Here is an 11,813-nt window from a genome sequence, read left to right as displayed (position 1 = left end):
TCAAATAATAGAATTTGTTGAGGGGGAGAAAAGTTGTGTTTGGTTTGTTTTTACTATTTGCATCACCTCAAATTTCTGACATGTAAGATGTGGAGAACAAATGGAGACAAACATTTTCCTGCAAAATCATTTGGTGTTACTCTTGGGGCTTTTTTGCAATTTCTGTAGCAGCACCTGGTGTCTTAGAACAAGTGGCCATGTAAGTTTACTTGTTTTGCCAGTTCTGAAGTGTCACCTACACTGTGCAGAACGTACCTGGGTCCCTCCCACACCTCTTTCTGTGCTCTGCATTTCTGCCACCTGTGTTCTGAATTCAAGGCAATGTTTTGGCAACTGTTGTCTACAAAACTGGGCTACAAAGTGCAGCATGACTTTATTGCTTAAGTAATTATTCTTAACTGTTCTCAAATGCAAATTCCAACCACAGCACCGTTGTGGGTCTGAAAGTGCCTTTCAAGACTGCACTGCTTTTACCATTTCATTCATTAGTGACCACAGACCTGTACTGCAGGGTTTAGGATTGCACTGTCCACTGCTCAGTGGACTGTGTTAAAGTGGATTGAAATCCAGGAGATGTAAAAATAGTAGAAAAGTGTGAGCTGGTGCTGACTGGGAAGGGACACGAGCAGTGCCACTAGAGGTCAGCCCCAGGCTGGGGCTGGCTGCTGCAGCAGGCTCAGCCTTCGGGGAGAACGGGAGATTTTCTGCTAAAATGAAGACACGAGAGCAGCTCTGTGTGGTGCCTTTGCGCACACAGACTGTCAGTGCTTTCTGCAGTCTGTGTGGGTTTGTTGGTGGTCAACAAAAGCTCTTTAAATGCCAAAATCTGCAGAAGTTATTAATGTTTAAACAAAGTGTGCAATCAGGTCACAACTGTGATGTGTAATTAGGAAAAGTTGCTAAGTAAATAATTACATAGTCCTGAACTTGGCATCCTCTTGGGACAGTTACGACATCTTTGGGCTCATAAGTGCTGGAACACCATGGAATAGAAGACCATGAGTTGCTGCAACTGCTGCCTTAACACTTTGTCTTCTGTTACCTCAAGGTGTTTTCAGATGTTTTGGTTTTTGCAGAAACCATAGATCAAAACCTTCTGGTTTTGCTTTGAGAAAATGTGAATTTATGTCCCTTAATCATGCAGCAAGAACCTTGAAAACTTGCCTAAGCAATCTAAAAACTTAGTTTAAAACAACAACAACAAAAAAATTAACTTGAGCCAATTTCAAAATCTGACTTTTTTAAAGGAAGGATTTAGAGGGCTGGTTCTGCCAAGTGGCACTTCTGAGTCATGTTGGAGTCCATTACCAAAGAGCTCATTCCTTCCTGTGGCTGAATAAAAGTGAAGCCCTTTGTAATTAAATTTCTAACTTGGTCCTTCTCACCTGTGCCTGCAGGTGTTCTGTGTTTATGCTGTCCATACACAGAGCTTCTCTCACAGTTATATATTGTGTGGTTCCTCTGTACCTTTTCTTCCTACAAATGCCAATGAGGAGGTTGAAAGCAGAAAAACTGAGTCCAAACCCACCACTGTCTGTGGCAGCTTTGCCCCAGAGTTCAGTGGGGTTTTGGGATCTCCCCTGGAAGGTCTGGTGATACCCCACAGCTCCTGCAGCTTCTCAGCGTGGTGGTCAGTAAGGGAGGGTCATTTCTGCATGGTCTTGCTGGGACAGTGTCTTTAGGAACAGGATGGGTGTGCTGTTACCTGCTCTTTCAGTCCTTGTCCTCTGCCATCCGTAATTGATGACATTATTACACACAAGGTGTCCTGTCACTACTCCGTGTGTCTGCGACACAGACTGAGCGTGCTGGCTGTTAAACAGAAGGAAATTTGGGAAGTTTGTTGTTTGGGAGAGGGGTAAATGGCTACTACTGAACTTCTTTCATTACCCTAAAGCAGCTCTGCAAAGTCACTTTCGGAAGTAGCGGCGGGGCTGAGTGAGCTGCTCGCTGCACTCAGGTGGCGGCTGTGCTCTGGCTCCTTGTTCTGCCCCTGCCCAATTACCCACGGTGTGAGTGACCCGGCCCCGGGCGCTCCGTCCCCGCATCCCGCGGGGCTCCGGCGGAGCGGGACAGCGGCTGCCGGCCCGGGGGAGCGCGGCGGCCCCTTCCCAGGCTCTATTTTAAGCAGACATTTACTTTCCCAGCCTCTTCTCCGCCTGGATCCCTGCCCGGGGCGGGGGACGGCGGGGGGGGTGGGATGTGTCTCTCCCCTCCTTCATAAAAGGGCCCCGAGGCGGGGGCCGGGCTCCAGGGGGGTTATTTTTGGGAGCAGCTCCTGGGATCCGATGGCCTTGTTAGGGCAGCGCTGACCTTTCTCCCGGCGGGGGAGGAGAGCGGGACGGCACGGGGCGGGCGGCGGCGGCGGCCGGGCGGGGGAGAGCGGCCGGCTCGGGACCCCCATCCCTCCCTCGGCCCCGGGGATCGGGACCCCCATCCCTCCCTCGGCCGCGGGGATCGGGACCCCCATCCCTCCCTCGGCCGCGGGGGCGGCTCCCCGGGCGGCCGATGCCCGTGCCCGCGGGGCAGGTACCGGCGCGGAGCGGCTGTCCCTACGGGGGGGCTGGGGCTCGGCCCGCCCTTCTCCCCTCCCTCTCGTCCAATTTCTCTCTCCTCTCGTGCCCCAGCCCCTCGGCCGGGCCAGGCGAGGCAGGAGCGGCCGCTCTCGGCGCCCAGCCCGTTCCCTCCGGGGATGCGGGAGCCCCGGAGCGCTGCCCCTGGGAACGCAGCCCGGCTGAGGGGCACCGGAGGGCACCATGAGCGGCGGCAGGTTTGATTTCGATGATGGAGGCGCCTATTGCGGGGGCTGGGAGGGGGGCAAAGCCCACGGGCACGGCATCTGCACCGGCCCCAAGGGCCAGGGCGAGTACTCGGGCTCCTGGAACTACGGCTTCGAGGTGGTGGGCATATACACGTGGCCCAGCGGCAACACCTACGAAGGCTACTGGTCCCAAGGCAAGAGGCACGGCCTGGGAATCGAGACCAAAGGACGGTGGGTTTACAGAGGCGAGTGGACCCATGGCTTTAAGGGACGGTACGGCGCGAGGCAGAGCATGAGCAGCGGAGCCAAGTACGAGGGTACATGGAACAATGGCCTGCAGGATGGCTACGGCACCGAGACCTACGCCGACGGAGGTAAGGGTGGCTCCAGAGGGAATGAGAGGGGGATGAGCAGTGTCACTCCCAGCCTGTGACAACACAGGTTTCATGTTGTCCCTGCTGAAGGGGTGACCTGGTCCTGTCCCCACCAGTGAGATCTAGACAGGCACAGTGCTCTACAATGAGCCATTGGGCTGCTTCAGTCAAGAAGAGGAGCTTGGGGTGCGACCTTCCCATCACTGTGTGCGTGCCCCGATTTTCCCAGCACGTGCAGCTCACCGACTGCAGACACGAGGGAGGAACAGAGTGTCTCTATTGGTAATTCACACCAACCAACTTGATCTGTGTAGTCTTTGACTCCTGGACTGGTTATTGCAGCTTCTGGCTGAACCAACCCAGAAAGTCCCAGCTGGTGCACGGCCAAGCGAGCCGTGCGCTCTCTCACCAGGCAGTGAGCGGTGAATGTTCTTGTGTCGGATATAAACCACCCACAGCATCCCAACACACTTTCCCTATGCATCAAACACTGCCTGCATGCCTCTGACAGGCTGCCTGCACATCTGCTTTGCCAAAGAGTTTTGATTGAGTCCATCTAAGCTGTTTAGAATATGTAGCCACATGCCTTTCCCCAAAATAAATCCCTTTGGTTATTTGGATGGTTTCAACCTCTGCTACTATACAACTGCACCATGTAGTCAGATATTTGTTGTGCTCTGTAAATGCTTGGTCTAATTGTGTTCTTGCATTAGTGGCAATTCTGGGGTTAGAAACATTGCAAGAATTTCTGTGCAAGTAATTTTGTAGCTCTTCAGCACTGTAATGTTCCGGGCTGCCACATTTAGGATAGCTAAATAGAGAGGGTGATTTGAAAGAAATACCCTTCAAAATATGGATCAAAATTGCATCTATATTTATCTAAGACAGACACTGGAGTTAGTTTATAAAGCAAAATAACTATAATATAAACCTTCAGAATGAAAAGCATCACATTTTTTGGCATTAGCAAAATGGACTAAATCGAGACTGGCTTTCAGGGCTATATTTTTCATAAATATTCCTCAATAAATTGTGTGGGTTTGTGGATAACTTTAAGATTGAGAATACAGTCTTTAAGTTGACCCATTTTCCTTCTGCCCTTGGATATTGTACAGACAAAAACTGACACATCCCTCCAGCTCCTTAAATTTTTCCCCCTTTCTGTCCTGCGGCCTTGGAATGGTTTAACGGGTGCAGGTTGCATGCACAGAACCTCATGTGAGGCCAGAAGACAAGTAGGTGACAGGGAAGGTGTTCTCTGATGAGTAGAGAGCAGCAATCAGGTCACTGTCAGCAACAGCTGCTGTTGGGAATTTCATTCTGGAGATGTCAAGGTCTCCTTTGAATTTGCACGGTTGCTTCCTTGCTGCTTCCTAAAATGCAAATCCTTCTAAGGGTGAAGGGCTACTGGAATTGCAGTTAATGTTCTAGGGGAGAATTTTGAGTGGTAAGACTTGACAGAGGGGTTTGATTAGATATGGGACTGAAAGCTTCGGACAGGAGAGAGGGAAAGATGAGCCAATGCTTTCTCCTGTAAGGATATAGAATATCCTGCTTCTGTCAGCACAGCGCTCCCCGGGGTGTTGACCCTCACCCAGGAACGTGCCAGCTGTGTGATCCCTGGTGCCACTCAAGGCTGGCAGTTCTGCCCTGATCCGTGAAGATGTGCCCTGCCAAAACCCTGAGCTCAGCTCCACAAGGCTCACGAGGGTTGTGCTGGGGTGCCCAGTGGCTGCTCCATGTGTTGGGTCATCACACCCTGGCTGATCTGAGCTGTTCATTCAACACATGAGCTTCTCTGATGGCACAGGAACATGGATAAAACTGCAGTCAAAGCCAGGGGTCACCATCCAGCATCACATCCCAAGGACAGGGGTGACCTGCAGGAACTTTTCCTGTTTTGTCTCCTCACCTGCACAGAGCAACCACCTGCAAGATCCAGATGTGGCCAGACTGCTAATGGGACCTGTTAATGTTTGAATTTGGGGTTGCCAAGATAAACATGTGGAAAGGCTTTGGATATCTGCTGTCCCTTGAGTAGGGGACACGATTCCCAAGCCCCTTGGAAGCCAGCCACACGAGGAAAAGGGCTCTGGGAATGTGCAGCCCTTGCCAGGTCGTCAGAAACTTTAGGTCATGGTTGGACTGCTTGCAGATTTCAGGGAAATGTAGCTGATTCTGATGTTTTAAAATAGATTTTAACTTTTTATATATACATATATATATAGACATACATAAAAATTTACATTTCAAAATACACTTAAAATATTCTTATACAGTTGTCCATGTTTGAATCTTGTGTCTGGCCAAGATTGGTGGCTAAAAAAAGCTCAAATCTGCAGTGAAACTTTTTGAAATCCCATTTAGATTTTTGGTGTCTAATAGGAACCAGGGTCATGGCACAGTTTAGCCCAGGCACTATGTGGATTATTTGTTTGTCTCCCCACTGCCAAAAGCCTATTTAGTGAAAGCTATGGGAGATTGACAGCTTTAAGGAGACTTCTGTAACATGGATTGAAATCAGCCAAGGGGCTCAGAGCTTTGTTTGTGGCTGGGCAGATACAGTGACATTCTGATATATCTCTTTGTGTATCCAAGCTGGATATACTGGTGTGTGCTGCTGTCACCAGGGAAGAGCTCAGAGCCCTTCAGAGGGGCAGAATGCTCTGGCTGAAGCAGACAGCGAGTGAGGCTGTGGAAGGCATAGCATGAAGGAACTCATTGTTCTGCAACGTAAGCTATGAGTAAACATGTAGTTATTTGCCTTTGCCCAGTGAGTTTTGTCCATGCTGTAGGGAAGGCCTCATTTTTTGGATACTTTTGTGCATTTGACTGTGAGTCAAAACCATGAGTCAAGTTTTACTGCAGAAGAAAATCTCAGTGCTAATGGTGAGTTGTGCTGTATACCCATGACCCAGCCCAAAGCCTGTCTTTGCTCTACAAATAACTTGTATGTATCTATATGAGGGGGAAAAAACCTCACTTGCAATCAAAGTGGCCTAAAACCAACTTATTTTTGATACTGCAATTTGTTCTTTAGGGTGCTAAGGAAAACAGTGGTGTCAATTAACCACGGGAAAACAATTAGACCAGTCAGTGGTCACAGAAGAAGAGAAAAGAAATGCAGAAGTGCTTTACTGAGGAGATGAAATGGGGGATATGGAGCAGCACAACTCCTCCCTGTGGCAGGGCAAGCACAGTGGAAAGGGGCCTGGACTGGGGCAGAAGGAGCAGCATCCATGGGATTTTGGCTGGGAAATGAGGAAAGGGGCCTGGGAGAGCCACAATTGTGCTGGCTTTTTGTCTGCTGCCTCTGTAGCAAAACTCCTGCCTGGCCGAGTGTGACCTATGAATGAATATAGTGAATTTTTTTACCCCTCTATGTGGTTTTCTGTGCCTTTCTTTTCCAGCAGAACCCATCAGACACTACTGCTGGCACCAAAAGGCAGCACTCTGTTTTTGATGGCCTGTCCTGCACATGGTGCTGTGCACCATTTAAATGCCCCTGGCCACTTACACTGAGTTCTAACCTGCCTGTCATCGCAGTATCTGGGTGACAGCAGGGGACTGTAGGGCAGGGATGTGATTTGAGCTGTTTGCATTATTTACATGGTTGTTTGTATTATTTACATTCATCACTAATTATATGGGAGCCTTGAGACAGGCTGGGAAGGGGAAGTGTGTCACTGCTGGTGATGGGATCTTGCTGCTGTGCTGGAGAGCACTGGGAGCTGAAACTTTTGCATTGGATGCAGCCATGCACCATCCCATCCTGCTGCTGGGGTGAAGCAGAGGGTGCTCCCACCCCTTTGGAGTGTTTGGAGCTGAAGGCTGCAGGGATGTCATTCCCATCAATCCTACAACTGACAATCCACAATCCTTCCTGTCCTATGAAGTTAACCAGGCAGCATCCCCTTGCTGGGGCTGTGCTGGAATGAATTGTATTCCTGGGGGTTGCAGAGGAGCCAGTGGTTTTTGTCATTAGGACAAGTAAAAATGCAGCCAATAAAGGATTACTGGGGCTGTGTCCCCCACTAATCACACCCTGATGAGATGAGGTGTCTCTGTCCCACTGCCCTGATGAATCACCAAGGCTGGGAAGGCAAGGAAGTGGGCTTCCTATCCTAAAGAGAGATAGAGATTTATTTATGTTATTATATATATATATATATATATATATATAAAATTTATGTTCCAGGTCCATGCTTTTTAATTACTTTTTGCAGAACCTCAGGAGTGTGTGAGCTCATGGCAGCCAGGCTGACAGCTCTGCCCTGGGCTGGCACTGGGGTGTGGTGATGGCTTGGGCACGTGCAGCCCTGCTGCAGAGAGATTTTGCACAGTCCCATTTTCTGTTGACCTGGCTGCACTGGGCCGTGTTGGTGAGGCAGGGCTTGGCTCTGCTCAAACCTTGCATGCCCTGATACACGGCCCCAGCGCCTCCAGCTGCTCCCTGCAGCCTCTGGCTCCGCTCCAGGGCTGCTTTATGGCTCCTGGCACGGAGCCTCAGCCGGGCAGGGAATGGCAGCACGACAGGGATGGGGCAGTGCCTTGGCTGGGCAGCCGTGGGCAGCACTGTCGGTGCCCTCCGTTCATCCAGGCAGGGTTGGCAGCTCTGCTCACAGGGATGATGTTGCTTGTGCTGTTTGGGCTGAAATCAGGGAGCTGAGAGCAGCCTGCAGAGCTGGTGTTGAGCCCTGTGTTGAGGCTGGCACTCCATCCCTGCTCCCTGGAGACCCATTGTGCCATGTGGCTTTTCCCACCCAGCTGGCTCTGGTGCTGTTGAGGGGGACAGAGGGGGCTGGGGCTTTGCTGGAGTGCAGCAGCTGCTCTGACCTGACCCCTGAGGAGTGGCTGAACCCCCTTAACCCACAAGGCTTTTCCAGAGTTCCTTTTCCAGGGAATGAACATGGCGGCATTACCAGCTGCAGCCTGATACGTGTGAAGTTGTTCCCATCCCAGGAGAAGGTCTCCAGTGTCACCCTGATCATGTGTCAGCCCTGCTCGCTGGCTGGGCGGGTGGGATGGAGCACTGGCCTCAGCAGGGAGCAACATGGGGGCACTGGGGGGTCTCTATAACTTCACTTTGGAAGGAAGTCTCATCACCATTTTATGGAGAGGGATTTGGGAGCATGGTGAGGAACATGCCCAGATGCCTGGGATCTGCAGTGATGGTCCTTGACTCCGGACTCATGCCCAAACCCATGCTTATTTTCCCTTATTTTTCCCTAGAAGAGCTTCAAACTTATCCAAGAAAATGGAAAATGTCCCCTTGCTCTGGCAGATGGCTCCCCGTGGCTGGCTGCAGTTTGCAGATGCCATGTACTACCTGAAGCCCGTTTTTGTAGGGGAGACCAAGTGTTTACAGGGACCCCATACATAACCCCCTGTGTCACAGGGTGGGCAGGGGCTGGCTGGGGGCAGCTCACCCAGGGAGCAGCTGCTGCCACTCGGGCACTTCTTGTCTTTCCTGGCCCTCAGCACTGTAAGTTAACACTCCACAGGCAGGTCCAAAGAGGATTTCAACGAAACCTGAAGCTTGGGAGGAGAGATTATGCTGCAGAAATGGCCTGGGAGACTGTAAAATATGCACTCCCACGATCGCCAAAGAAGGAACTGGATTTGCTCCTTGGGGAGCAGGGTCATCCCTGGGCTCAGTAATAGTGTCTGAGAGGGGAGATTAATGCCTTGAAGATGGGTCACCCCCTTCCATCTCAGCCCAGCCCTGGCTGAGCCTCCCCAGGACCATGTGTCTGCTCTCCCCAAAATCATGTGTCTCCTGGTAGGTCACTGCTTTTTGCAAACCAGGTTTGGGATAGATGTCTGTGAAAACCCCCCAGCATGGCTGACCCTTCACTCACATGAAGCAGCACCTGGGAGAATAGAGCAGCCTTTCCAAAGGTGTTTGTGCTCCCCCATCATCTGCCTGTGCCCCAGGCTGAGGGAGCTGCTGGCAGCCTCTGTTCCACAGGGTGCTGGGCTGGGGTGGTCCATTCCAGCTCCTGTAATGCCAGGAGTGGAGCAGAGTGCTGCCTTTGTTTTGGGTGGTTTGCTGGTTTCTGAGGCAACCACATCTATAGACTGATGAGAGCCAGTTTGGGAAGAGGCTCATCCCAGGCTCATCCCATCCCAATCCACAGGGCTCAGGGATGCTCTGATCTTCCCTGTGCTGGTGGGGTGGGTGCTGTGGGAGAAAGCTGCCTGCTGCCCCACCCTGCCCTTCCCAAGAGCTCTTCTTGTGGGGCCTCTCATGCAGCTAATTTAAGTCTCTTTGCATCCTGGTGAGAAAAGTCAGAGTGGCTCCACTTTGTGGAGCCTGCAAATGTGCTCACCTTTGGGATCAGGGGATCTGGAGAGGAGCAGTGTCCCAGCCTTCAAGGTGTCACTGCCAAAGTCCTGCTGGTTCTTAGCAGGGTCCTGTACCCACGGTGCAGCCCTGGCCATGGTTCTTTGTCTCCCATCATATGGCACTATCTGCCCTCTTGAGCTGGGTCTGGAGGAGTGTGGTGGGGTGGTGTTTTCTGGGGCAGAGCTGAAGGAACCCCACAAAGAGCTGCTTCTCTCCTCCCTTTTTCTGCCCATCTCCTGCTTTGTGCAGTGTGGCACAAGCCTTGATCTTGGGAACTCAGAGAAGCCATATGTCAGTGCCAAGGAGATGTGGCTTCAGGGCAGTCAGTGGACATTTGGGATCCTGACTCAGGGGTCTAGAGCTGGCCCTGGCAGCCTGCAGGTGACAGACCGCAGAACAGGCTGGAAGGGACTGTCACCAAGCCAAGGAGAGATGTGCCACCGCAGCTCACATGCCCACTGCCACCACTGCACCCCTGGGGGCTGCCTCCCGCTCCCTTCTCCAGATGAAAATCCAGATCCCGTACAGTAAGCGGCTTTGGGTTTGCAAAGCGTCCCCTGGTGCCTCGGTCCCTTTGCAAGAGGCACCAGGGGCTCTCAGGCTGGTGTTCTCCGCTCCCCTAGGCGCCGATGCTTTTGCACGTGGGTGACTTAGGATGGGTGCGACCCCACGGCTCACCTCCCTTCGCTCTCCCAAGGCCAAGGCGCTTTTTTCACGCTGCCCATCTTGTCTCCCCCAGGCACCTACCAGGGCCAGTTCACCAACGGCATGCGGCACGGCTACGGCGTGCGGCAGAGCGTTCCCTACGGCATGGCCTCGGTGGTGCGCTCCCCTCTGCGCACATCGCTGTCCTCCCTGCGCAGCGAGCACAGCAATGGTACCCTGCCGCAGCAGGACTCGCCCGCCGCCAGCCCCGACAGCCTGCCGCTCTCGCCCACCATCACCCGCGGGGGCTTCGCCCTCAGCCTCTACGCGGACGCGGAGGCCGGCAAGCCCAAGAAAGGGGGGCTCTTCCGCAGGGGATCCTTGCTGGGGAAGCTGAAGAAGTCCGAGTCCAAGTCATCCCTGGCCAGCCAGAAGAGCCGTGTCAGCTTCCTCAAGAGCGAGAGCGGGATCAGCTCGGCTGCCAGCGATGCCACCTCCACCGTCAGCCTGGGCGAGGGCGCCGAGGGCGAGGAATACACCCCCTTCGAGTCCGACATCGACGCCACCACCACGGAGACCTACATGGGCGAGTGGAAGAACGACAAACGCGCCGGCTTTGGCGTCAGCGAGCGCTCCAGCGGGCTCAAGTACGAGGGGGAATGGCTGGACAACCTGAGGCATGGCTACGGCTGCACCACGCTGCCCGACGGCAAGAAGGAGGAGGGCAAGTACCGCCACAATGTCCTGGTCAAGGGCATGAAGAAGAGGGTGATACCCCTCAAGAGCGCCAAGATCCGGCAGAAGGTGGACAGGAGCGTGGAGGGGGCTCAGAGGGCCGCGGCCATCGCCCGGCAGAAGTCAGAGATCGCGGCATCCAGGTGGGTGCTTGGAGCTCCAGCACGCGGGTTCCCGTGGTGTTGGTCCCCATCCAATGTGTTCAGGAGCTGTCCTTTTCATCATCCCCTCTCCTGTCCCCCTGCAGCCCTGGCCCAGAGGGGAGGTGCTGGACAGCAGGAATTGTTACCAGCCCTGGCCCTCAGCAGGATGGGGAGCATCCTGATGCTGTGCCAGGCTGTCAGAGCCGCTGGGCATCGATGGGGCAGCATGAGGAACAGAGGGTTTGATGGTGATAAATCCAACAGGCTCATGAGCAGCCAGACGTGTCCCAGACAAACTGGGGCTGCAGCAGAACACAATTTGGCCCTGGAGCCCCCGGTGTGGGGGCTTCCTCTGAGGGAAATTTGTGGGATGCATTAGGGTTGTCAATTTTAGCAGCTGAGTGTATTGCTCTGGTGTCCCTCCTGGGATGGAGGAGAGAGGAAATGAGTGGCTTCAGGGTCTGCCTGGAAAAGGCAGGGGAAGTTCTCCTCCTCCAGCTCACATCCCTGCCTGTGTCCAAGCTGTGTTGGCAGCATGCTTCTCCTGCAGCATTCCTGCCGGTCTCAGAGCCAGCTTGGCAGAGAACAGAGATCTGGGAGACAAGGCTGGAGCCTTCACTCCTCTCCTCTTCCTTAGGGAAAAGGGGTTGTAACAGTTCTTGAGGTTTCACCTGACCTCACCAAGAAAACCTCACCCTGCACAGGCTTTGCTCAGCTGCTAGGCAGTGGCTGTGAGTCCATGGCTGTCCTGTCTCACTCCTTTTAATTCCTGTTTAATTATCACTTACTTCATTATCAACCAGAGG

At 53.0% G+C, this 11,813-nt stretch overlaps 1 protein-coding gene across 1 annotated transcript in view; it reads left to right on the top strand.

Moving 5' to 3' along the window:
- Positions 1-2,317: 2,317 nt before the first annotated feature.
- JPH2 (junctophilin 2) overlaps positions 2,318-11,813 on the top strand; it is a 30,989-nt gene continuing 21,493 nt past the window's right edge. Inside the window, exons 1-2 of the mRNA XM_058850495.1 lie at positions 2,318-3,135; positions 10,224-11,007. Coding sequence (XP_058706478.1) covers positions 2,757-3,135; positions 10,224-11,007 — 1,163 coding nt within the window. The 5' untranslated portion in view covers positions 2,318-2,756. The remainder of the gene's footprint in view (positions 3,136-10,223; positions 11,008-11,813) is intronic.

Source organism: Poecile atricapillus, chromosome 15, assembly GCF_030490865.1.
Source record: "Poecile atricapillus isolate bPoeAtr1 chromosome 15, bPoeAtr1.hap1, whole genome shotgun sequence".
Taxonomy (NCBI): Eukaryota; Metazoa; Chordata; class Aves; order Passeriformes; family Paridae; genus Poecile; species Poecile atricapillus.
This window is presented reverse-complemented; position numbering and strand designations above follow the sequence as displayed.